At 43.4% G+C, this 25,594-nt stretch overlaps 1 protein-coding gene across 1 annotated transcript in view; it reads right to left on the bottom strand.

Annotated features, from left to right (window-relative positions):
- The window catches only part of LOC125457743 (coiled-coil domain-containing protein 150-like), an 85,820-nt gene extending 69,953 nt beyond the window's left edge, over window positions 1-15,867 (bottom strand). The window contains exons 1-7 of the mRNA XM_059651089.1: window positions 15,656-15,867; window positions 15,239-15,365; window positions 10,739-11,117; window positions 6,705-6,874; window positions 6,481-6,549; window positions 2,312-2,428; window positions 577-706 (exon numbers count right to left, since the gene is read on the bottom strand). Of these exons, the coding sequence (XP_059507072.1) occupies window positions 577-706; window positions 2,312-2,428; window positions 6,481-6,549; window positions 6,705-6,874; window positions 10,739-11,096 (844 nt within the window). The 5' untranslated portion in view covers window positions 11,097-11,117; window positions 15,239-15,365; window positions 15,656-15,867. The remainder of the gene's footprint in view (window positions 1-576; window positions 707-2,311; window positions 2,429-6,480; window positions 6,550-6,704; window positions 6,875-10,738; window positions 11,118-15,238; window positions 15,366-15,655) is intronic.
- Between the last annotated feature and the right edge of the window lie 9,727 nt (window positions 15,868-25,594).

Genomic DNA, 25,594 nt, shown 5'->3' with positions numbered 1-25,594 from the left:
TGTGTCAGAAAAACTGTAAATTATTAGTAACTCACCTGCAAATTATTAGACTGACACTTTAAACAGGGAAGTGAAGTTAAAGGAGGAGGGGTTGTATGATGCCACAACTGACCCACCGCTTAAACTTTCAGGGTACACATATCGCACTTCTCTAATGCTCTTCCCAGCATGGAACACCACTGGTGTCACACTAGGTTCTGGCTGCTTTAATGTAGATTTCAGCAAAATTACAAAACTAAAATTTTCCATGTTAGAACTTTCCATTTCCACTCACTGAGGCCGTCTGGATCAGGGCCCAAATTCATAGCCTTTTGACTCAGAGCTAGGCAGGCTAATACTGAAGTGCAGCTCATTCTCGAAAATAAAAAGTAGCACTAAAACCATTCTATCCAAGGGATATAAAGAATGTACATTGAAATAGCACATTCTTGGTATACTGCAAAACATGTTGCAGCCAGAATGGAATACTTTTAAAGTGCATACACTCTACTAACAGGGATCAGAACCAATCTTCACAATTCATTATACCTTAAATCCATAAATCTGAAAAGTGCAGTATTAAATGAGTTTCAATACCTGATTCTATTTTTAGCTGCTTATTCATTTTCTCCAAATCACTTGTTTTTTGCTGCTCAAGCTGCAGGCTCTCCCGAGTTATCTCCCCTTCATTCCTGAGTGTGACAATGTCCTGCTGCAGGACCTTGACCTAAGTAAACACATTATGAAATTTTTCAGCAATCACCAATATATTTACAGCCATATTCATGGTCACCTACTTGATCTTTCCATCTCACCAGGGCTCAAAATCCCACTACAGCGCGTACAGATAAGACTATCTCCACCCACATTCCCCTTCACATCTGAGGACTAACTTTTTCTGTGTACACCCCTGGAAGAAAGTATCTTCAATTCACTTATACCTCTATTTGCAAAACTGCAATTGTATAGCCTTTGGCTCTCTGACTCACATTACATTTTTGCAGCTAATCATTTACTCAACCATACTTCAGCTTTGTTTGATAACCTATGCCCCAACAAAACTCTCATATGCCGCTCATTCTCTCTGGCATGGCCCACATCATCACTTCCATAAGGGCAAGCAAGGCAGCTATGAATAGATACGTGGAGAAGTAATTTAGTCAAGCAACTTGGGATCTGGTTGGGCAAAGAAGACATATGGGTCCAGATTTCAGCTGCTAAAGCTACTCACTATTGCAGCATCATCTTGGAATGCAGGGGTTAAACCCCAGCATCTTTTCACTGCTGCAAGAGCTTTACACTATTCCCCCTCCCTTGTCTCCTTGGCCCTCATCTCCAATGATAATTGTTAGGTGGTTGATTTTTTTTGTAGAATCCCTACAGTGTGGAAACAGGCAGTTCAGCCCATCAAGTCCACACTGACCCTCCGAAGATCATCTTACCTGGCCCCAGCCCGGCCCTGCCCCCACCTCGTCCCTGTAACCTTGCATTCCCATGGCTAATGCACCTAGATTGCACTTCCCTGGACACAATGGGCAATTTAGCACGGCCAATCCACCTAACATGCACATTAATAATTGGACCAACTTCATTTTCCTCCAAATCATTTATGTAGATTATGGACAGCAGAGGTCCCAGCACTGATCCCTGTGGGAGAAAACCAGAGCACCCAGAGGAAATCGACAAGGTAAACGTACAACCTGCTCAGAGGTTTTTGGTCCTAGTTCAAAACTCATATCAGACTCTCTTATCACCTCATATGCCCTCTCCCAAGCTCAACTTGTCCAAAAGCAGACACAATAGCAGCATAGAAGCACCTGGGCAAATACATGAATGGGAAGGGAATAAACAGATGAGGATCTTGTAAGTGAAGACAGCTTTAGTATGGAAGGGCAAAATGTGTCAATGCAGGCTTGGAAAGTCGAAGGGCCTGTTCCTATGTTGTAACATTCTTTGTGCTTTGTTCTAGGACAAAGGTACAAACAAAGGTAGAGTAAGGGCTGATTGGACAAACAAATGCCACAGGAGCTTTGAGGTCAATGTTACGGCAATCAAGACAACATGAAGCTCAGGAGCAAGATTATAACTAAGTTGGAATTGTGGTAGAGCAAGGCAGGGTTCAACATTTCGTTCCAGTGAAGGCTAGAACAGAATGCTGAATGACGAAGAAGATCACTTAACAGCATGCCCATTAGTTTAAATAAATTATTTAAACTTCAAAAGGTTAAGTGATTGAGGTCAGTAGGAATACAAAAATAAAAGTCACAAAAACGCTATGAACAAAGTTTATCATCAGATCATGGCAGTTTTAAATTTGCTGCAAAGCAAGCACCTGTGTTCTTTCAACCTCCACTGCATTTTCCATATCCTGAACACGCTGCAGCAAGTGAGTATGGGATTCTTCCAGAGCTTTACGGAGGCTCACTTCCTGGACCAATTCCTTTTGCATCTGAAAACCAGTTTATACATAATATCAGTGATAATGGGAACTGCAGATGCTGGAGAATCCAAGATAATAAAATGTGAGGCTGGATGAACACAGCAGGCCCAGCAGCATCTCTGGGGCACAAAAGCTGATGTTTCGGGCCTAGACCCTTCATCAGAGAGGGGGATGGGGTGAGGGTTCTGGAATAAATAGGGAGAGAGGGGGAGGCGGACCGAAGATAGAAGAAAAGAAGATAGGTGGAGAGAGTATAGGTGGGGAGGGGATAGGTCAGTCCAGGGAAGACGGACAGGTCAAGGAGGTGGGATGAGGTTAGTAGGTAGGAGATGGAGGTGCGGCTTGGGGTGGGAGGAAGGGATGGCTGAGAGGAAGAACAGGTTAGGGAGGCAGAGACAGGTTGGACTGGTTTTGGGATGCAGTGGGTGGAGGGGAAGAGCTGGGCTGGTTGTGTGGTGCAGTGGGAGGAGGGGACGAACTGGGCTGGTTTTGGGATGCAGTAGGGGAAGGGGAGATTTTGAAGCTGGTGAAGTCCACATTGATACCATTGGGCTGCAGGGTTCTCAAGCGGAATAGGAGTTGCTGTTCCTGCAACCTTCAGGTAGCATCATTGTGGCACTGCAGGAGGCCCGTGATGGACATGTCATCTAAAGAATGGGAGGGGGAGTGGAAATGGTTTGCGACTGGGAGGTGCAGTTGTTTATTGTGAACCGAGCGGACGTGTTCTGCAAAGCGGTCCCCAAGTCTCTGCTTGGTTTCCCCAATTCAGAGGAAGCCACACTGGGTACAGTGGATGCAGTATACCACATTGGCAGATGTGCAGGTGAACCTCTGCTTAATATGGAAAGTCATCTTGGGGCCTGGGATAGGGGTGAGGGAGGAGGTGTGGGGTCAAGTGTAGCATTTCCTGCGGTTGCAGGGGAAGGTGCCAGGTGTGGTGGGGTTGGAGGGCAGTGTGGAGCGAACAAGGGAGTCACGGAGAGAGTGGTCTCTCCCAAAAGCAGACAGGGGTGGGGATGGAAAAATGTCTTGGGTGGTGGGGTCGGATTGTAGATGGTGGAAGTGTCGGAGGATGATGCGTTGTATCCGGAGGTTGGTGGGGTGGTGTGTGAGAACAAGGGGGATCCTCTTTGGGCGGTTGTGGCGGGGGCGGGGTGTGAGGGATGTGTTGCGGGAAATGCGGGAGACACAGTCAAGGGCGTTCCCCCAACACCTCATTTTCACCATGGACGTCCAGTCCCTATACACCTGCATTCCGCATGCAGATGGCCTCAAGGCCCTCCGCTTCTTCCTGTCCCGCATTCCCGACCAGTCCCCCTCCACCGACACCCTCATCCGCCTAGCCGAACTCGTCCGCACCCTCAACAACTTCTCTTTCGATTCCTCCCACTTCCTACAGACTAAGGGGGTGGCCATGGGTACCCGCATGGGCCCCAGCTATGCCTGCCTCTTCGTAGGTTACGTGGAACAGTCCCTCTTCCGCACCTACACAGGCCCCAAACCGCACCTCTTCCTCTGTTACATTGACGACTGTATCGGCACCGCCTCTTGCTCCCCAGAGGAGCTCGAACAGTTCATCCACTTCACCAACACCTTCCACCCCAACCTTCAGTTCACTTGGGCCATCTCCAGAACATCACTCACCTTCCTGGATCTCTCAGTCTCCATCTCAGGCAACCAGCTTGTAACTGATGTCCATTTCAAGCCCACCGACTCCGACAGCTACCTAGAATACATCTCCTCCCACCCACCCTCCTGCAAAAATTCCATCCCCTATTCCCAATTCCACCGCCTCCGCCGCATCTGCACCCACGATGAGGCATTCCACTCCCGCACATCCCAGATGTCCAAGTTCTTCAAGGACCGCAACTTTCCCCCCCACAGTGGTCGAGAACGCCCTTGACCGCGTCTCCCGCATTTCCCGCAACACATCCCTCACACCCCGCCCCCGCCACAACCGCCCAAAGAGGATCCCCCTCGTTCTCACACACCACCCCACCAACCTCCGGATACAACGCATCATCCTCCGACACTTCCACCATCTACAATCCGACCCCACCACCCAAGACATTCTTCCATCCCCACCCGTCTGCTTTCCGGAGAGACCACTCTCTCCCTGACTCCCTTGTTTGCTCCACACTGCCCTCCAACCCCACCACACCCGGCACCTTCCCCTGCAACTGCAGGAAATGCTACACTTGCCCCCACACCTCCTCCCTCACCCCTATCCCAGGCCCCAAGATGACTTTCCACATTAAGCAGAGGTTCACCTGCACATCTGCCAATGTGGTATACTGCATCCACTGTACCCGGTGTGGCTTCCTCTACATTGGGGAAACCAAGCTGAGGCTTGGGGACCGCTTTGCAGAACACGTCCGCTCGGTTCGCAATAAACAACTGCACCTCCCAGTCGCAAACCATTTCCACTCCCCCTCCCATTCTTTAGATGACATGTCCATCATGGGCCTCCTGCAGTGCCACAATGATGCTACCTGAAGGTTGCAGGAACAGCAACTCATATTCCGCTTGGGAACCCTGCAGCCCAATGGTATCAATGTGGACTTCACCAGCTTCAAAATCTCCCCTTCCCCTACTGCATCCCAAAACCAGCCCAGTTCGTCCCCTCCTCCCACTGCACCACACAACCAGCCCAGCTCTTCCCCTCCACCCACTGCATCCCAAAACCAGTCCAACCTGTCTCTGCCTCCCTAACCTGTTCTTCCTCTCAGCCATCCCTTCCTCCCACCCCAAGCCGCACCTCCATCTCCTACCTACTAACCTCATCCCACCTCCTTGACCTGTCAGTCTTCCCTGGACTGACCTATCCCCTCCCTACCTCCCCACCTATACTCTCCTCTCCATCTATCTTCTTGTCTCTCCATCTTTGGTCCGCCTCCCCCTCTGTCCCTATTTATTCCAGAACCCTCACCCCATCCCCCTCTCTGATGAAGGGTCTAGGCCCGAAACGTCAGCTTTTGTGCTCCTGAGATGCTGCTGGGCCTGCTGTGTTCATCCAGCCTCACATTTTATTATCATACATAATATTAGTTGACAATATGGATCAAGTGGCAAAATGCATCTTTTGTTCTCCTTCCAAAGGGCTGCAAATTTTGGAAAGCAGATGTTTAGAAACTGCAGATTCTACACTTAAATTATTTCTTCTCATTACCTACCACCACACGCTGTTCCTTATACTTTATTTTTCCCAAAACCTTTGTACAATTTAGCATATAATTCATCCCTCAAGCTCAATTCTGACAAACTCAATCTTCCCACTGTATGCCTTACTGCTTTTTATTTGTGGTCTTGCTCATGCCTTACAAAGACCTGCAGTTTCCCCAGTATCCTTTCTTGTGGCTCATTTCTTCACTGCCTTGTCATTCATCATCCATCTTGTCCCTAATCAACTTTCAAATCTACTTTGATATATTTCAGAATCAAATTGTTTTCATCTTTGAGTCAAGTTATCGACTTTATGTTGTTCATATTCTGAGAACTCATCAAGTTAGATTGAGTGTTAACTCCCAGTTTGAACATAACAACAGGGAAAACAATGTCTGATATCCTGGTGCATATGATTATTCTTTATCATAGCTTTCTGGCTTGACTTACACATGAAGTTACCAAATTAATCACGGGTTTGGACAGCTTCAGTCTATATTCTAATATCGCTCACACCTAAAAATGATTGGGGATTCAGATGAAATCGGTGATTGATGTCAGAGACCCACCAGCAATCCAGCTTCCATTTTGAGCTCAAGTTCAAAACTCTCTTTGTCTTTATTGTTACAGAAATTGGAGGCTGTCATCTTGCACACAGTGTTGTGATTGAGACAGACAAAATATAGAATTGACATACTTCCTCTATTTGTGCCATTCCCTGTTATTTACAATTATAAACGAGTAATACAAATAAAATATTTGGTTGGTAACTGCAGTGCAGAGCTAATTCAAGCTGTTAACAATGTCTCGACGCGATGAGATCGTCATGTTATTAACATTTGTGAGAAAGGATTGCTACTTCCACCATTTCCGATTTTAACAGAGATTTGCACTCTAACCTCGTGCAATTTTCGGCTAATTCTGTCCTTTTTTGCTTGTAATTCTTCCACTAACATAGTCACATCTGTCTAGAATGAGAAAAACAAAAAGAACAATGATTCACCACAAATCTGAACATAATTTCATTACCTCCTGCAAACAGACCACCACATCAAGGATTCTGCATAAATTTTCTCTAAATTTGTAAACTAATCAAGCTTTGTTGTATACCTCGATTATATACCTTAGTTGCCGTGGCCATCTCAAGAGCAGCACTCAGCCTTTCTATTTCTTCCTGAGCAGCCTCCTTTTTTTCACTAACTTCACTCAGCTGCTGTTGGAAGTGCATTACCTCCCGCTGCATTTTCTTTAACTCTTGCACATGTTCTTCCTCCATTGCAGCCAGTCGATTGACTGCAACAAGAAAAGGAGACAGTCATCTGCTTTGTGCTAAGCATCTTTGTACTCTTTAAAACAATTGTATTTTAACAAAGATAATGGGAACTGCAGATGCTGGAGATTCCAAGATAATAAAATGTGAGGCTGGATGAACACAGCAGGCCAAGCAGCATCTCAGGAGCACAAAAGCTGACGTTTCGGGCCTAGACCCTTCATCAGAGAGGGGGATGGGGGGAGGGAACTGGAATAAATAGGGAGAGAGGGGGAGGCGGACCGAAGATGGAGAGTAAAGAAGATAGGTGGAGAAGGTGTGGGTGGGGAGGTAGGGAGGGGATAGGTCAGTCCAGGGAAGACGGACAGGTCAAGCAGGTGGGATGAGGTTAGTAGGTAGCTGGGGGTGCGGCTTGGGGTGGGAGGAAGGGATGGGTGAGAGGAAGAACCGGTTAGGGAGGCAGAGACAGGTTGGACTGGTTTTGGGATGCAGTGGGTGGGGGGGAAGAGCTGGGCTGGTTGTGTGGTGCAGTGGGGGGAGGGGATGAACTGGGCTGGTTTAGGGATGCAGTGGGGGAAGGGGAGATTTTGAAACTGGTGAAGTCCACATTGATACCATATGGCTGCAGGGTTCCCAGGCGGAATATGAGTTGCTGTTCCTGCAACCTTCGGGTGGCATCATTGTGGCAGTGCAGGAGGCCCATGATGGACATGTCATCAAGAGAATGGGAGGGGGAGTGGAAATGGTTTGCGACTGGGAGGTGCAGTTGTTTGTTGCGAACTGAGCGGAGGTGTTCTGCAAAGCGGTCCCCAAGCCTCCGCTTGGTTTCCCCAATGTAGAGAAAGCCGCACCGGGTATTTTAACAAATGTGTGAAAGTTTCAAAGTTACATATTTTCCGATCTGGAGTTGCAGAAGTCTGTAAGGTTTGCAATCAATGCAAGGCATATTTTACAATATACAGATGTGGTCATTTCAACTGATTATCAGAATAGGAAGTTCAGCCTTCTGATTGACTGAGTTGTTCAGGCAAAATTTGGAATCTTTCATTTATTCATGAACATATACACATCTGCACAAATTACATCTTTTTCAGTAATTACTCTGTAGTATCAAGAATTAAGTTAATAAAATCTGAACCAAATTATTGCATTGAAGCATTTATGTAACATGTTTAAACGTAGAAAAATATCACAAAGATATGTCACAGAGCAGTAACAGAAAACAAAAGATGCCCAGATAAGAGGAGGGCATCATCAGGAAGGATGACCTAAATCTTGATCAAAGATGCGGGTTTCAGGAGGATCATAATAAAAGCGAAACAGATAAAGAGGTGGGGAATATTGGACAGAGAATTCCAGAAAGGTGAAACTCCAGCCGTCAGTACATGGGCACAAGAATGATGGGGAGACAGGAACTGATAGGATGGGGGTGGACATCTGTTAAGTTTTCAGATGACACCAAAATTGGTGGTATAGTCAACAGGGAAGAAGGTTATCTAAGACTACAAAGGGTTCTGGATCAATTGAGTCAACGGGCTGAGGAGTGGCAGATGGAGTGTAATTTGGATAAATACGAGGTATTGAATATTGGTTAAATGACAAGGGTAGGACTTATACAGTTAAAGGCAGGGCCCTGGGTAGTATTATCGAAGAGAGAGACCTAGGGGTTCAGGGACATACTTCTTTGAAAGTTGCATCGCATGTGGCCAAGGTGGTTAAGAGGGTGGTTAGCACACTTACCTTCACTGGGCAGACCACTGAGTTTAGGAGTTGGGATGTCATGTTGAGATTGTACAAGACATTGGTGAGACAACTTTTGGAGTACTGTGTACAGTTCTGGTTTTTCTGCTGTAGGAAGGATATTATTAAATTGGAAAGGGTGCAGAAAAGATTTACAAGGATGTCGTCAGGGCTGGACAGGCTGGGACTTTTATCATTTGAGCATAGGAGATTGAGAGGTAACCTTTTTGTGTTTATAAAGTCACGAGGGACACAGGTAAGGTAAATAGCCAAGGTATTTTCTCTACATCGGGGAATTTGAAGCTAGGAGGCATATTTTTAAGATGAGAGGAAAAAGATTTGAAAGGGACATGATGGGGAACATTTACACGCAGATGATGGTTCATCAAGAGCAAACTATACAGTAAATGGAAAGGTCCTGGGGAAAATTGATGTACAGAGAGATCTGGGTGTTCAGGTCCATTGTTCCCTGAAGGTGGCAATGCAGGTCAATACAGTAGTCAAGGCGACATACGGCATGTTTTCCTTCATCGGACGGGGTATTGAGTACAAGAGTTGGCGGGTCATGTTACAGTTGTATAAGACTTTGGTTCGGCCACATTGAGAGTACTGCATATAGTTCTGGTCGCCACATTACCAAAAGGATGTGGATGCTTTGGAGAGGGTGCAGAGGAGGTTCACCAGGATGTTGCCTGGTATGGAGGGTGCTAGCTATGAAGAAAGGTTGAGTAGATTAGGATTATTTTCATTAGAAAGACGGAGATTGAGGGGGGACCTGATTGAGGTCGACAAAATCATGAGGGGTATAGACAAGGTGGATAGCAAGAAGCTTTTTCCCCCAGAGTGGGGGACTCAATTACTAAGGGTCACGAGTTCAAAGTGAGAGGAGGACAGTTTATGGGAGATATGCGTGGAAAGTTCTTTACGCAGGGGGTGGTGGGTGTCTGGAATGCGTTGCCAGCGGAGGTGGTAGACGCAGATACGATAGTGTTTTTTAAGTTTATCTGGACAGGTACATGAATGGGCAGGGAGCATAGGGATACAGACTCTTAGAAAATAGATGATAGGTTTAGACAGAGGATCTCAATTGGCGCAGGCTTGGAGGGCCGAAGGGCCTGTTCGCGTGCTGTAATGTTCTTTGTTCTTTGTATGTGGAAAGAACTGCCAGAGGATGTGGTAAATGCAGGTCCAGTTACAATTAAAAGACATTTCCACAGTTACATGAACAGAAGAGGTTCAGAGGCTTATGGGAAAAAGGTAGTCAAGTGGGACTAGTTTACCTTGAGAAAACTAGTTGTCATGGACGAGTCAGACCAAAGGGTCTGTTTCCGTGCTGTACAACTCTGTGACTCTATAAAAGGAATGGGCAAGTCATTAAGGAAAAAGATACACAGTGATGAATGAGCAGAATGTGGTGCAGGGTGGGCTGTGGGCACAGAGGTTTAAAGTTTAAAGACTACGTGGTCTGCAGACTGCTAAGAAAGCATTAGTACATTGAAGTCTGGACCCGAAAAATGCTTGGATGAATTTAGTAAGTAGATCTTTGCTTTGGAGAGCATGCTGGATTGGAGACTCAAGTCAAGTGTTGATTAAGATTCTCATATTGCAACAGCCAGAGAGGCAGAATGAATCAAGAGTTAGGTCGCGGAATTTGTGATGGGATTGAAAACAATGGTGTTACCTGAAGTTTACCTGTGTCTGAATTTTACAGAACCAAATCTGACATCACAGAGGCAGTGTAAGAATCAAGAGGATAATAGTGACAGATGAGAATACGTGCATGAGTTACCTAGCTTCCAAGAATAGGAGAGGAGACCACAGAAATATTGTTGGAAATCCCAAGAAGTAACATTGTGGAAACAGGAGATTGATTATGACCAAATAGGTAAGACTGGTACCAAGGGAAGATTAGTCTCCTGACAGCTGACGGAAAATATTAGAATAGGATGGTGTGGTTGACAGTATCAAACGCTGCAAAGAAATGAAGGGGGATGGTTAAGATATAATTAGGATAAACAGACTTCATTGAAACCATCTCTCATCTATATTATAGGTGTGGAGCTCAGATACTCTCATTAATATAATTTCATAAACATTATGAAAATTCATTATGCAATTTATTACAGAAATATGCATTTTTCAATTACCTGTAGGCTCTGGGTTCAATTCTTTTGCCGTATGTATTCGAAATAAATTCAACTTCATTGTTTGTATAACACTTTCTAACCGGCAGACACGACTCACGAGAGATTCATAGTTTTTCCAGAGTACATCATTTTCAGTTCCAAAAGCTTTTCTGACATGGAAGGGACTTACAGGCCTGTGGCTGTTACATTCACAAATCTTGGATGCCTCCGTGTCCTCAACACCAAATCCAAAATCATCTAACTCTTGAATTAATGCCTCTGTCTGCTCCTCAGCTGCGATAATCCGATGTTGCAGCACAGTAAATGATTCAGGTGCTGTAGCACCAACATGTATTGGTGGTATTGGTGAACGTGACATGTTTCAAGTATCAGTTGTCATCTGTACAAATGAAACATAGAATTAGAATTATCCTGTCAACCTATCAGCTTTACAATTGAAAGGAACAGTGTTTCAAAATGTCTAAATTACAGTGGAGGGCACCTCACTCATCACTGGTACAGGCTAACCACAGTAAAATATATCATATAAACACATTTTAATTACAGAAATCATACATTTAAGTTAGAAGCATGTTTATCATTAAGACATAAACTTATAGATTCAAATCTCAATCAAAGATTTAAGATTTTGAATCTAGGCTATCATTCCAAAACTGAAGTAGTACCACATTGTAAGCATAAGTCTCTTGATCAAGCCATTAAACTAAGGTTCTGCTTTTCCAATAAGGATAACAAATATTCCACTATTATTAAGGAGTAGTGACGTTGTCTACACTTTTTTGGTCAGCTATCCCTACCTCTATGCTTGTGATGCTTGTGTTCAATTCTCACTTGCCCAGAGATATGTAATAACATGTCTGAACAGGGTGATTAGAAAATATTTTTATCTATAGAGTCATACAGCACGGAAGCAGATCCTTCGGTCCAATCTGTCCATGCTGATCACGTTTTCCAAATTAAACTAGTCCGTGTTGGCTGCATTTGGCCCATATCCCTTTAAACTTTTCCCATTCATGTACCCATCCAAATGTCTTCACTTTCTTCACAGTGACTATACCACCAATCTTGGTGTCATCTGCAAACTTATCAAACATTCCTCTCAAATTCTTATCGAGATTGTTTATATAAATGGCAAACAACTGTGGACCCAGCACCAATTCTTGTGGAACAACACTGGTCATAGGCCTCCAGACTAAAAATCAAATTCTGTGCCACCACCCTCTGTCTCCTACCATCAATTATAACTAACTGGCAAGCTCTCCCTGAATTCCATGTGATCTAACTTTACTAATCAACCTACCATGCCGATGGTTGTCAAATGCTTAACTGAAGTCCATGCAGACAATGTCTACCTCTCTGTCCTCATCAATCCTTTTGGTTATGTCCTCAAAATAACTCAATCAAGTTTGAGAGACAATGTCCCACACACAAAGCTATGCTGAATATCCCTAATCAGTCCTTGCTTCTCCAAACGCATGTAATTTCTAAACTTAGAACCCCCTCCAACAATTCACCCACCACTAATGTTAGACTCATCAGTCTTTCTATAATAAAGGCACTACATTAATCACCTTCCAGCCCTCCAACACCTCACCCATGGCTACAGATGATATAAATATCTTACCTAGGAGCTCTGCAATTTCTTCCCTAAATGCCCACAACAGGTCCCAGAGATTTATCCACCTTTTATGTTTTTTAAGACCTCCAGCACCTCTGTTACTGTAATGTAGACTGTTTTCAAGATATTTGACTGTCTCCACATTAAAAACTGACGTGAAATATTCATCTCATGTCTCCTACGGTTCGACACATTGACGACCTTGTTGTTCTTTAAGGAGCCCTATTCTCACCCTAGTTACTCTTTTGCTCTTAATGTAATCGTAGAAGCTCTTTGGATAATCCTTAACATTATGTAACAAGACTATCTCAATTCCCCTTTAAGCCCCCTTGACTTCCCCCTTAAGAGTGCCCCTACACTCCCTATTCTCTTCAAGAGATTCACATGATGCCAGTTGTCTACGCTGAACATATGTCTCCATTTTGTTTTTGACCAGAACCACGATACCTTTATTCATCCATTATTGCCGAGAATTACCAGCCTTACCCTTAACTCTAACAGGAACATAAAGTCTCTGAACTCTCATTATCACACTTTTGAAAGCCTCCCACTTGCCAGTCGTCCCTTTACCTGTGAACATACTACGCCAAACAACTTTTGAAAGTTCTTGACTTATATGTCAAAATGTGTTTTACTTCAATTAAGAACTTTAACTTTTATAAAAGGTCTACCCTTTTCCACAGCTACTTTAAAACTAATAGAATTATGATCACTGGTCCCAAAGTGCTCCCCCACTAACATTTAATTCACTTGCCTGCCTTATTTCCCCAAACAAGGTCACGTTTTGTTCCTTCTCTATTTAGCACATCCACATGTTAATAAAGAACATTTTCTTAAATGCATTTAACAAATTCTTCACCAACTAGGCCTTAACACTATGGCAGTCCCAATCTATGTTTGGAGAGTTAAAATCTCCTATGATTATAACCCTATTATTCTTACATATATCTGAGATATCTCTACATATTTGCTTCTCATCTCCCAACTGACAACTGGAGGGAGTACAGTACAATCCTGTCAAGGTGATCATCCCCTTCTTATTTATGAGTTCCACGCACAGAGCTTCACTGGACGATCACTCTAAGCTAAGTGCAGCAGTGATGTTTTTCCTAATCAAAAATGCCATTACCCCTCCTCTCTTGCCTTCCTTTCTATCCTTCCTATAGCATCTCAGCCCTGGTACAGACTTGCCAGTCCTGTCCCTCCCTCAGCCATGTTTCTATAACAGCTATGATGTCCCACTCCCATGTTTCCATACATGTCCTGAGTTCAACTGCCTTACCTGTTGACCCTTGCATTGAAATAAATGCAGCTTAACTCTTCAGATTTACCTATCTCTCTGGCTTGTTTTTGCCTTCCTTTTCTAATTAACTTGCTCTCTTCAGCTTCAGAACCTTCCACATCTATGTCTCTATTGTCACATTCTACTTAGGATCTCCACCCAGCCACTAGTTTAAAAGGTTCCCAAATAGAACTAACAAACCTCCCCACCAGGATATTAGTCTCCCTTCAGTTCAGGTGAAAACTACCCCTTCTGAACAGGTCTCTTCTGCCCCAGAAGAGGTCTCAATGAACCAAAAATCTGAATCCCTGTCCCTTGCACTAGCTCCTCAGCCATTGATTTAGCTGCCCTATCTTCAAATTCCTACTCTCCCTAGCATGTGGCACCCAAAGTAATTCAGAGATTACTGCCTTTGAGGTTATGATTTTTAACCTCCTACCTAACTTCCTGTGTTCACTCTGCAAAGTCTCAACCTTTTCCTTAACTAAGTTGTTCTTACCAATGTGTACAACAGCTTCTGGCTTTTCACACTCCCCTTTTACAGTATGCTGCAAGCCCTTTGAGACGTCCATGACCCTGGCACCAGGGAAGCAACATACCATTCTGTTTTCTATGGGCACAGAATCTCCTGTCAGTGCCCCTATAGCAATTACCCTTTTGAATCTTGAGAAACCCTGCTTAACAGAAGGGTCATTCTTGGTTTCCATGATCTGGATGCCTCTTCTATTTTCTTCTGAGAGAGTATCTCCCTAATAGTAGCCAAAAACAGTATATCTGTTTGAACGAGGAATAATCACAGGAGACTCCAGCACTACCTTCCTATCTCTCCTGACAGTCACCCATCTATCTGACTGGACCTGTGGTGTGACCACCTCTCTAAATCTACTAACCACCACATACTGTGTCTTCTGTATGCTCCCCAGTGACTCCAACTGCCTCTCAAGCTGACTCAAACAGTCTGATATGAGATGGTTCTAAACACACATGGAGGCACAGTGGCACAGTGGTTAACACTGCTGCCTCATAGTGGCTATGACCAGGATTCAATTCCACCCTTGGGTGACTGTGTGAAGTTTGTACATTCTCCCTGTGTCTGCATGGGTATCCTCCAGGTGCTCTGGTTTCCTCCTGCACTCCAAAGATGTGCAGGTTCAGTGGACTGGCTATGTTAAATTGCCCATAATGTCCAGGGGTGTGTAAATGAGGTGGGTTAGCCATGGGAAATGCAAGGTTACAGACACAGGGTAAGGGCGTGGTCTGGGTGAGATGTTATGCAGAGGGATGGTGTAATCTCGATGGGCCAAATGGCCAGCTTCCACACTGTAGAGATTCTATGACACGTCCTAACACATAATTAAGTGTGAATTATAACAATCTATTCGGCAGAAACAGGATTCAGACCAGTTTCAAAACATTAAATCGCTGTGTTCTACCTTTAAAATGTGAACATTTGGATAAATTACAAAATTACAATGCTCTTCCATTCAACTGTATTCTTAGAATTGATTTTTTCCTGCGCGTTGAAAAAAATGTGGCGACACTAACAACTAACAAAGTCGACGGGGAAAAAGTCTGGACAGTATCAGTGCAGGTAACTGACCCGTTCAGTTAACGTTTCACCTTCCGACCAATTTCTCACTTAGAATTCCCACTGTAGCTTCCGGTGCACACCTCTCACAGCAAAAGGGTTATCGTTACGTAAGCAAAGCTCCAGCCTCCAATTCACTCTGTCAAAAAATACCACACATATAAATAAAAGGGACTGGCTCCGATTGTTAGTTACACTTCACCGAGACCCTTGTAAGTAACAGTATAATGCATATTCAAACCAAAGCCCCTAGCAGCCACAGTATTGTTCGAGCACCGTCGCTGAAGACGGGAAACCGTTTCATCTACACACACTGCACGCACATTAAGTGCGTTGCAGCTCAAGGGCCGGAAAGCAAAAAGTGACACAGTAGAGCAGGCAAGGCAGACCGTGAGAGGGGGTACATCAGCAAAGGCCTCATGACATTACTTAGCTCACTGCTGATCAACCTCGTCCGAGGGTTCGTAAACAGTGCAGATTTCAAACTAATTCAACAGTGGCAGGATGCGGTAGTCTTCGATCCGAGTTTTAGAAAGTAAAACATAGTGCACAGTGATTTTTTTAAAAAAACCTCGTTAAAAGGGAGTGCAGCGCCTTGTCCAAACTGCCCACTCTGCGAGAGCGAAAGCAAAGCAACGACTTGGTGTGCCGACAGAAGGCGGCGCTAGGCCCTGCCTCTGGTTACCCTGGAAACACCCAACGACTCCAACCGAAAGACCGCCACCCGAGACAGCTGACCCCCGGGGTCTATCACTCACACAGACGTAGCAAGAACTGCGGATGCTAGAGTCAGAGACAGCACAGCAGGCCAGGCAGCAGAGGAGTAGGAAAGATTCCTGACGAAGAGTCCCGACCCGAAACGTCAACCTTCCTGCTCCTCTGATGCTGCCTGAACTGCTGTGTTGCCCCAGGTCTATTCCTGCTGCACAGCTCTCTGCTCAACCTCACCTCGGGTTACCGTGCAATCTCTTAACGTTCAACCCTCAGAAAATATGTGAGGAGAATGACAGAGGTTTTGTCATCATTTGTGGAAATGCTGAAGGTCTTAGAAAATATAAAGATGGATAAATCTCCAGCACCTGATCAAGTGTATCTAAGGACTTTGTGGCAGGTTGGGGAGGAAATTGCGATTGCAGAAATGTTTCTATTATCTATCACCTATAGGTGAGGTGCTGGATGACTGGAGAGTGGCTAATGTTGTGCCCTTGTTTAAGAAGGGTTGCAAGGAAAAGCCTTGGAACAAAAGACCTCTGAGTCTGATTTTGGTGGTGGCTAAGTTGTTGGAAGTGATTCTGAAAGCTAGGATTTCTATGCACGTGGAGAGGCAAGGAGTAATTAGGGACAGCCAGCATGATTTTGTGCAAGGGAACTGGTATCTTACAAACTTAATCAAGTTTTTTGAGGAAGTAACCAAGATTGATGAGGGCAAAAGTGGTAGACATTGTTTAGTTAAACTTTTGGAAAGCCTTTGGTAAGGTTCCACATGTTAACCTAATTAGTAAATTTATATCATGTGGCATTCAGGGTGAACTTGCCAATTGTATACATATTTAGCTTAATGACAGGAGACAGAGAATGATGATGGAGGGTTTTTTTTGGATTGGCAGCCTGTGATCAGCAGTGCTCCACAGGGATCGCTGCTGGGCCCACTTTATTTGCCATCTATATAAATGATTTAGATGAGAATATAGAAAACATGGTTAGTAAGTTTGCAGATGACACCAAGACTAGAGATATAATGAACAGTGAAAAAGGTTATCTCTGAGTACAAAGAGACCTTGATCAAACGGGTCAAAGGCTGAAGTGTGACAAATGGAGTTTAGTTTGGATAAATGCAATGCATTGCAATTTAGTAAAACAAACAAAAACAGGACTTATACAATTAAAAATAGCACCTTGGGTAGTGTTGCAGAACAGAGAGACCTAGGGTTTCAGGTGCATAGTTCTTTGAAATTTGCATCACATAAAGATAGGGTGGTTAAGAAGGCATTTAACATGCTTGCCTTCATTGCTCAGGCCTTTGAGTATAGGAATTGGGATGTTATGTTGACGTTGTACAGGACATTGTTGAGGCCTCTTCTGGACTACTTTTTCCAGTCTGGCCACCCTGTTATAGGAAAGAAATTTTTAAGTTGGTGAGGGTTCAAAGGAGATTTGCCAGAATTTTGCTGGGAATGAAGGATTTGAGTTATGGGGAAATTGCGATTGCAGAAATGTTTCTATTATCTATCACTATAGGTGAGGTGCTGGATGACTGGAGAGTGGCTAATGTTGTGTCTTTGTTTAAGAAGGGTTGCAAAGAAAAGCCTTGGAACTAAAGACCTCTGAGTCTGACTTTGGTGGTAGCTAAGTTGTTGGAAGTGATAGGCTATGAGTTTTTTTTTCATTGGAGTGTAAGAGATTGAGGGGTGACCTTATGGAAGTTTATAAAATCATGAAGGGTGTAGATAAGGTGAATGGCAGGTGTCTTTTTCCCCTAGGGTGGGGGATTTCAAGGCTAGGCAACGTATTTTTAAGGTGAGAGGAGAAATATTTAAAAAAGACATGAGGGTGATTTTTTTTACATAGAGAGTGGTTTGTGTGTGGAATGAACTCCCAGATGAAGTGGTGAATGTAGGCGCAGCTACAACGTTTAAAAAACATTTGCATAACTACATGAACAAGAAATTTTTGGTAAGATATGGGCCAAGCGCAGGCAGGTGGGACGACTTTATTTTGGAATTATGGATCAGCATGGATTGGTAGGAACAAAGGGTGTGTTTCTGTGTGGTATGACTGTATGACTCTATCATCCACAGTGATGTCATATGACTTGTGGGTAGAACATCTTATAATTTCAAAGGATTGAGACCTAATCAGCTGGATCTTCCTCAAAGTCTTTAACAATGTAATATCGATGTAATCTATGACTAGTTATACACTAAACTATATTGTATAAGGTATAAGATTCTTCTAGTTACGCCAGGAAATTGTTCTCCCCTAACACACTAGCCAGACCAAGTAGGCCTTATAGTTTCCTGTACTTAGAGTATATTGACAACAACCTACATCATGAGTAGAAACACAGGCAGCAGAGTGAGTTGTATGCCCATGTAATTCCTACTCTCTTTGATGTTACACTATTATTCATTTCATCATTTAATCAAATCCAACCTCCACCCTATCACAGACCCCTTTTGTTCTTCTCACTTCTGCATCTCCAGTTTCTCTTAACGCCATTACATCTGTATCAGTGACCAATTCCGATGAAAGGTCATTAAACTGAAAACGTTAACTTTTTTTCTTCATCGTTGCTGCTAGATCCCTGTAACCCCACAATTACCATTGCTAATCCACCTAGACTGCATATCCCTGGACACATAGAGGCAATTTATCCTGGCCAATCCATTTAACCTGCACATCTTCGGATTGTGGGAATACCCAGTGAAAACTCACAAGAATCAAGAAGAACATGAAAACTCCACACAGTCACCCAAGACTGGAATCAAACTAAAGTCCCTAGGGCTGTGAGGGAGAAGTGCTAATCATTGTGCAACTGTGTGCTCCATATTGAAGAATATATGTTGGCCACTACTCCGAGGATAACCCACCTGTTCTGCTTCCTCAAAATAATACTATGGGATAGAATCCCTACAGAATGGAAACAAGCTCTTCAGCCCAACAAGTCCGTATTGACCCTCAGAGGATCCCACCCAGGCACATTCCCCTATAACACACCCAATCTACACATCCCTGAACACCATGGACAATTTAGCACCTCACCTGCACATCTTAGGACTGTGGGGGAAAACCGGAGCACATAGAGGAACCCCAGGGAGAACATGTAAACTCCACACAGGCAATCACCCAAGGGTGCAATCGAACCCAGGTCCCTGGTGCTGTAAGGCAGCAGTGCTAACGATTGTGCCACCCAACTCTTGGTTTAATGTTTCATCCTATAGTGAACTGCTAGCTTTGATGCTTGAGCTCAAGTCTTTGGAGTTGGAATTGATCCCAGAACCTTATGATTTAGAGGTAAGAATACTACCTACTGAGCCATGATGGAAAATGTCTTTGTAAAAAGATGAAGTACAATGCTTTACGTTTAGCTTTATTGGTCAGAGTGAGATTGGGAATAAAATGGAAAATTAAAATGACAAATGACTGAAACTTGGGTTCATGCAAACTGAACTAGGTTGGTCCACAAAGTGATCAGTATGTGTTTGGTCTTCCCAATAAAGCAGAGACTGCAACATGGGTAGTAAATAGAACATATTAAATTGGAAGAAATTCGAAATTGTATTGCTGGTGAGGATTTTACATGAAGAGGAAGGCAAAACCAGAAATGGATGAGAGAGGCCCTCCAGTTCTGACTCTCATTCCAGTAGAAATCTTGCACTGGCTAATGTGGCTTACAGTTCACCAAACATTAGCCTTAGCAATCCTTACAGATACCAGCCTCTGAAAATAGGCCTGCAAATATCCAGCTTTTCATGATCCCCTCTAACATTCAGCTATTAATGATACTTCCAGTGTCCCGTTACCAGTTACCCCTCCAGTGTCCAGCTACCAGTGATCTCTGCAGCTTCCAGTTACAAATGGTCGCCCCCAGCTTCCTCAGCAGAAAGTCTTAAGAGAAGAATATTCATCAGCATGGCAGAAGCAAGATTCTAGATGTCCATTGGTTCAGTGATGATTCCATGCCTGTTCTTTTTTGGGCTGCTTGGGCAATACAGGAACAGAAGTTGGAGATGTCCCCACCTAGCTAAACATTTTGGGTGGAGGCAGTAGAGAAGGTAAGCAACCATGGAAATGTCTGGAGAATGTTCATGCAGAACCATAAGTCTGTTAACAATATACTATGCTCAGCAAGGGTGAGTACCCAACATCACAATTCTCTTTGGAGGCAGAAATTAGACATGTGTGAGGGTGTGCTTACTAGAGAGGGAGAGCCTAGCATGTTGATGACAATGGGAAGAGGTGACAGATTTTCCATGGAAATAAATAGCTGAAGTTCGGACATAGGGTGTGAGCCTGACAGTGTCAGATCCTACAAGATGGCCCCAGAGTCACCAAGTTCCTCATGCATGCAATTGGACAGATTTAGTAGCAAGCATTTAAGGCATTTTGGTATGGCATTTGCTCTTGTGTAGCCACTAACATTTTTCTTCTATGTTCCAGCAGGAGAAGAGAGCCCTGAAGATGGGCAGTCGAAGAGTTGTCACCCTCATCCCCCTAGAAGAGGAGGCTCTAGAGTTGGCATGGCACCAGGGTGGTCGCTTCAACATGGACAGTGAGGCTAAAGTGCTGTCACGAAAGTTTATCTCATCACTAGCCGTGAGGGAAGTCTCAGTTAGAATGAGGAATGCTGTTCATGTGTATTCCAATGTGTATGCATCAATGTGAGAAGCATGTGAATCTGAACTTGCATGTGGAAGGGCAAGAAACATTGATCATTCTGTTTTCTGTTGTCAGTCAGCCACAAGAACAGATGGCTTCCAACCCATGGGGACATTTGTTCACACTGAGAAGTGTTAAGTTCCAAGAAGGACCAAGAAACTGAAGCATTTAACAGCAGGAGATGTTTAGATTAAGTTGTTTCCTGCCCCAAAATGGCTGATGGCATCATTAGTGCACCCATCTGGTTCACTAATGTACTTTAGGGAAGTAGACTGCCATTCTTATCTGGTCTGGCTTACATGTGACTCCAGGTCCACAGTTATATGGCTGACTCTGAACTGTCCTATTGGCAATTGGGGATGGGCAATAAATGCTGCCCGGTCAGCGACATCCTCATCCCGCGAATGAATAAAAAGAACAAGAGACAGAGGCAATCTGAGAGTGTGTAGTACTCATCATTGCATCAGTGCAGCTTCTTTCATGTTGGTGGGTGGGCACTTGCAGTGAATTTTGGCTCACAGCCTGAAGAGTGCACTGTTTGTATGGATAGATAACTGGCAGAGGCTGTGACAGCTGAGATGGTTGACACTAAGGGGAGTGAAGGAGGTCAGGGCTTAAGCTGTTGACTGCCTTTGGAGTGTTCTGTAAATTGGCTTGTTGGAGATTCAGTGTGAGGTAAACAAAAATGTCATATGACTATCCAGGCCTTCAGTCTGCAATCTATGTCTTATCTACACATTGGCCTCCTCCAGCAAGAGGCTGGCAATTCTTCTGGAGAGCTAGATTCAGCATAATCAGTAGATGCTGGAGATGTGCTGTTGCCTTGTCCATAAGCTCACAGAGCAATGGCAATGGGTGAGGAGGCACCAAGTTCCTCCTGCAGTCTCAGGTTAGCCGGGAGGTATAACTACCTTACATAGGTGGCAGCCTTCTGCTTCTGCTGGTTTCTGTTAGACCTGTGGACAGGGGCTCCTCAGTCCGTCTGCTGTGACCTCGGAATCTCAAGTTGTCAGAACAGCAGAAAATGCTCCTCCATCTGTATAGGAGCTCCTGAACATGCCTGTATACTGCAGTCCTCAGTAACCAGGGGATGGCTGCTAACATGATCCCAAACAATGGGGCAGCAAGGTCAGCAGCTGTTTCCATCACGCTGCTGTAAAGGGGAAACAGAATGTAGGAATATTGATAAAATAGTTCAGAAAGCACACTAAATCATTTAGACCTCACTGATGACAGACAATTAACGTTTCTTTGCTTGATTGTGATGATGCATGTAAAAATGCCTGATTTAGTTTCATTGCTTTTGGCTGTCTGGCAGGGCAAAATTTCATTGGTCAAGACAAGGGCTAAGCGGCAACGACAGGTGAGGGACATTTATTTCGGTGAAATGTGGCCATTTATTTGGTTTGTAGGCTACAATGTTCGGCATGGACTTGTTGTACCAATGGGTATATTTCCACGCTGTATGACTCTATGTGTGATTTGAAGTGCTTCTCAAGCCTCTTGTGTAATTATTTCTTGGTATGCAGTGCGTGGTTGTGTAAATCATGGCAAACCAACAATACCAGAGAGACTCCTGGTGCATCATGTTGAGGTATCCATTGTCTGCTGATATCCATCCTTGAGGGTACATATTGGAGTAACCTGTGGCACCTTGGAATGCTGGAGAATATAAGTGTGTTGGCTGTTACCAGGGTACCATCAACACCTCTGCAGGACCTCCTGTGTGGTTTGCAGATGAGTTGCATGGTGAAGGAATGAAAATCCTTTTGATTAACAAGGCCTGTAGCCTGGCCTGTATGCAGACCTTGTACCTTGGAGAATCCAGCAATGGTATAAAAACCTGTAGCTCTCAAAGGTTGACTATCCGCATTAGTTCAATAATATAAGTACTGGTTGGCTGTCCTGGAAAGAGCATCTGTTTCTGCATTGATGTAGTGATGTGAGTCTGATTGGGAGATGACAGAGATATAGCAATTCAGTGTATATAAACAAACTATCAAGAATAAGATTTGCGCCTAGTTTCACATTTCACCACCTTGCTTGGGTGCAGTTGGGAAGATTTTTAACTGGAGTGAAGATAATAGTCAAGTTAGAAAGAAATCACTTCATGGGGCAGGAAGATTATGACAGTAGGCATAACAGGGCAGCTTTTATGGGCAGCTACTGTTGTGGGTCTTGGGGGAAAGAGGTAGAATTGGAATGTGCTTACTTGAAAGGTTATGATGTAGGATGACACAGAAGGAAGAAAATCAGAAATTGCTGGAGAACTCAGAACTCTGATGATGTGTCACCAGACCTGAAACATTAACTCTGCTTTCTTCCACAGATGCTGCCAGACCTGCTGAGTTTCTCCAGTAATTTCTGTTTTTGTTTTAGATTTCCAGCATCTGCAGTTCTTTGTTTTATTTTAGATATGGAAGCAGGTTCTCCAGGTGCAGTGATAGCCTGAGAAACAGTAGCTTGGAGTTGACTGGTAATCTTATTGGCCAAAGAGATGTCAGAGAGTTGGCCTCCAAAGAAAAGCCAAAAACATTTTTAGCAGTAGATTTAATGATGTTACTAAGATTGTACCAGAGAGAAAGAATCTCTTCATATTCAAAGTGGAGAGAATGAGTGGAGCAAGAGAATTGAGGCAACCATTGTCATGCTAGCAATTCCCAATGAAAAGATCTGGAGAGGATAACAGACCAGAAAGACACCCATGTAAAACAGAATATTTGATTATTAGCGAGTTTGTGGGGCCAAAGAATTAAATGTGCTGGTAAAAGCAATGGAGGTGGAGCTCAGCTGAGTGCAAAGTTTAGTGAAATAGACAAAAGGGATGAAATTGAGGCCTTAGCTGAGGAATGATCATTTGGCTAAGAATCTGGCAGTTTATTGAAATAGACAAAAAGGATGAAATTGAGGCCTTAGCTGAGGAATGATCATTTGGCTAAGAATCTGGCAGTTTAGTGAAATGGGCTTTAGGGGCCTGAGTTGAGAAACAATCATTCAGGTTAAAATAGAAAAAAATCAAATGGGATGGTAAAAACACAATTAGGATCAGAGGAAAGAAATGTGGAGATGGAAACTAGAAGGGTGTTGCTATCTGAATTGTTGAAATTTGTTATGCTTGACACATGGAAGGGCAAAGGGAACTTCTTTGTTCAAGTGTAGAATTGTATAAACTGTGGGCCTGGCCAGTTTTGAAACAGGTCGAGTTGGTACAACTGAGGAATAAATCATGAGCACATGTGCCTTTGAGCATGGAGCTCAGGGTTCAGTGAGACCAGTGATTTAAGGAACACTTGAATATTTTGGACATATATTTGTAATCATAGGCAGATATGAAACATGTAAGGTGAAATGTTAGTTGGAATCCACATTGCATATGTTATAGCTGAAGACAATCGTTTATGCAGGTGTGTGAGTTTTGATAAATTCCAAATCAAACACAAGAAGGAAAACAAAAAGTAACAAAATTTAACACAGTAGAGATAAATGGAATGCCTTGGGGAAAAGAACAGAACTTCTTTGAAATGTGTGTATTTCTTGAAGAGAAGTAACATTGGTTTCATCATTAATAGGAAAGTAAAGGAGTGCAGATGCTGAAAATTTGATATTAAAATGTAAAGTACTTCCTCAGTTACCATGATGACCACTTGGCACTTGTAAAGCAAAGTTTTGGCAAAGATTTGTAGCTTGGGTTGGGTGTGAGGTTGTTGACTTGCTCACCAAGCTGGCTTGTTTTCGTTCAGACATTTCATCTCTATGCTAGGTTACATCATTAGTGAGGCCTCCAATGAAGCAATGAAGATGAAAATGCCTCAACAAAAACAAGCCAGCTCGGTGAGCAAGTCAACAACTTCATTGTAAAGCAAATCTGAGAAGTGACAAAGTATCTCCGCATTGTGAGTGCTACTGTTAAGAAAATTCTTCTTGAAACCAGAAAAGATCAAAGGGTTCTTGAAGATCCAACTATAAAAATTTTTCTAATTTGAGGTTTTAGGTTAACAATAAGTTTAACTAGTTAATTTTGCTTTGGTTGGAGGTAAAGATAGTAAAACCATTAATTGTATAACCTTTGCTTTAAAGCAAAATTGAAACCAGAGAAGTTCCAGAAAGGATTGTGACCCCAGTATGAGCAAACATCTTAAGAAATTAAGATATCTTTTATTGGGATTTTGCACACATCAAACTGAAAACTGCTTTGGAATGGATTTGTTTCTGTTTGGTCATGCGTTGTTATTTACAAGCACCCCCATGCTCATAGAAATATGGGCACAATATATAAAATTACCCATATTCTGGCCAAACATTATTATTTAACCTTAATCTCAGAAGAGCTTTTTGTTTCTAATTTTCCATGTCAGCAGCACTTTAGCTACATGCCTGCTCTTCAGCTGAACTGTAGAAAATTCCTGTTGTAAGCTTGTTACATATCAGTAACCAAGTTGAAGCTGCCTTGCTTAATTTGATGACTATTCACATAATTAGTGGATGGATATAATTTCACAAGCTGGATATAAACCAAGTCAAAAGTGAAAATGTGACTTGCGGTGAAGCACCCCAGGTTAATATTTAGAATTGTAACACGCCTATACTCTTATCTCGCTCTTTCCATCTGGAACCTTCCTAAATTGCAGATTAAAATTCTGCACTCAACAGATGCTCCCTTTCTTGAGGAGCAGGTGTATTAACTTGTAACTGATTCCACTTGGGAGAATTTGAGAGGAGTATTATCATGTCAACCTTTCATTTTGTATGATGATTGAAAGCTAAGGTTTCTTTTGGTGTTCTCTGCCTGTACTGATTTACTGTACAAATTATAGCTTTTGATTGATGCATACAAAGATGATGCTGAACTCCTTCTTTTCCTCGTGCTCTTTAATAGGGCTCAGCCATATCAGCAAATAACAATAACTAATTCTATTACACTTTAAGCTATGTAATACTAAAATATTTGATTCACATGTAAAATGCACAGCTTCTTTTTGAATGAAAGAG

This window comes from Stegostoma tigrinum, chromosome 14 (assembly GCF_030684315.1).
Source record: "Stegostoma tigrinum isolate sSteTig4 chromosome 14, sSteTig4.hap1, whole genome shotgun sequence".
Taxonomy (NCBI): domain Eukaryota; kingdom Metazoa; phylum Chordata; class Chondrichthyes; order Orectolobiformes; family Stegostomatidae; genus Stegostoma; species Stegostoma tigrinum.
Note: the sequence above shows the minus strand (reverse complement) of the source record. Positions and strands in the feature narration are given on the sequence as shown.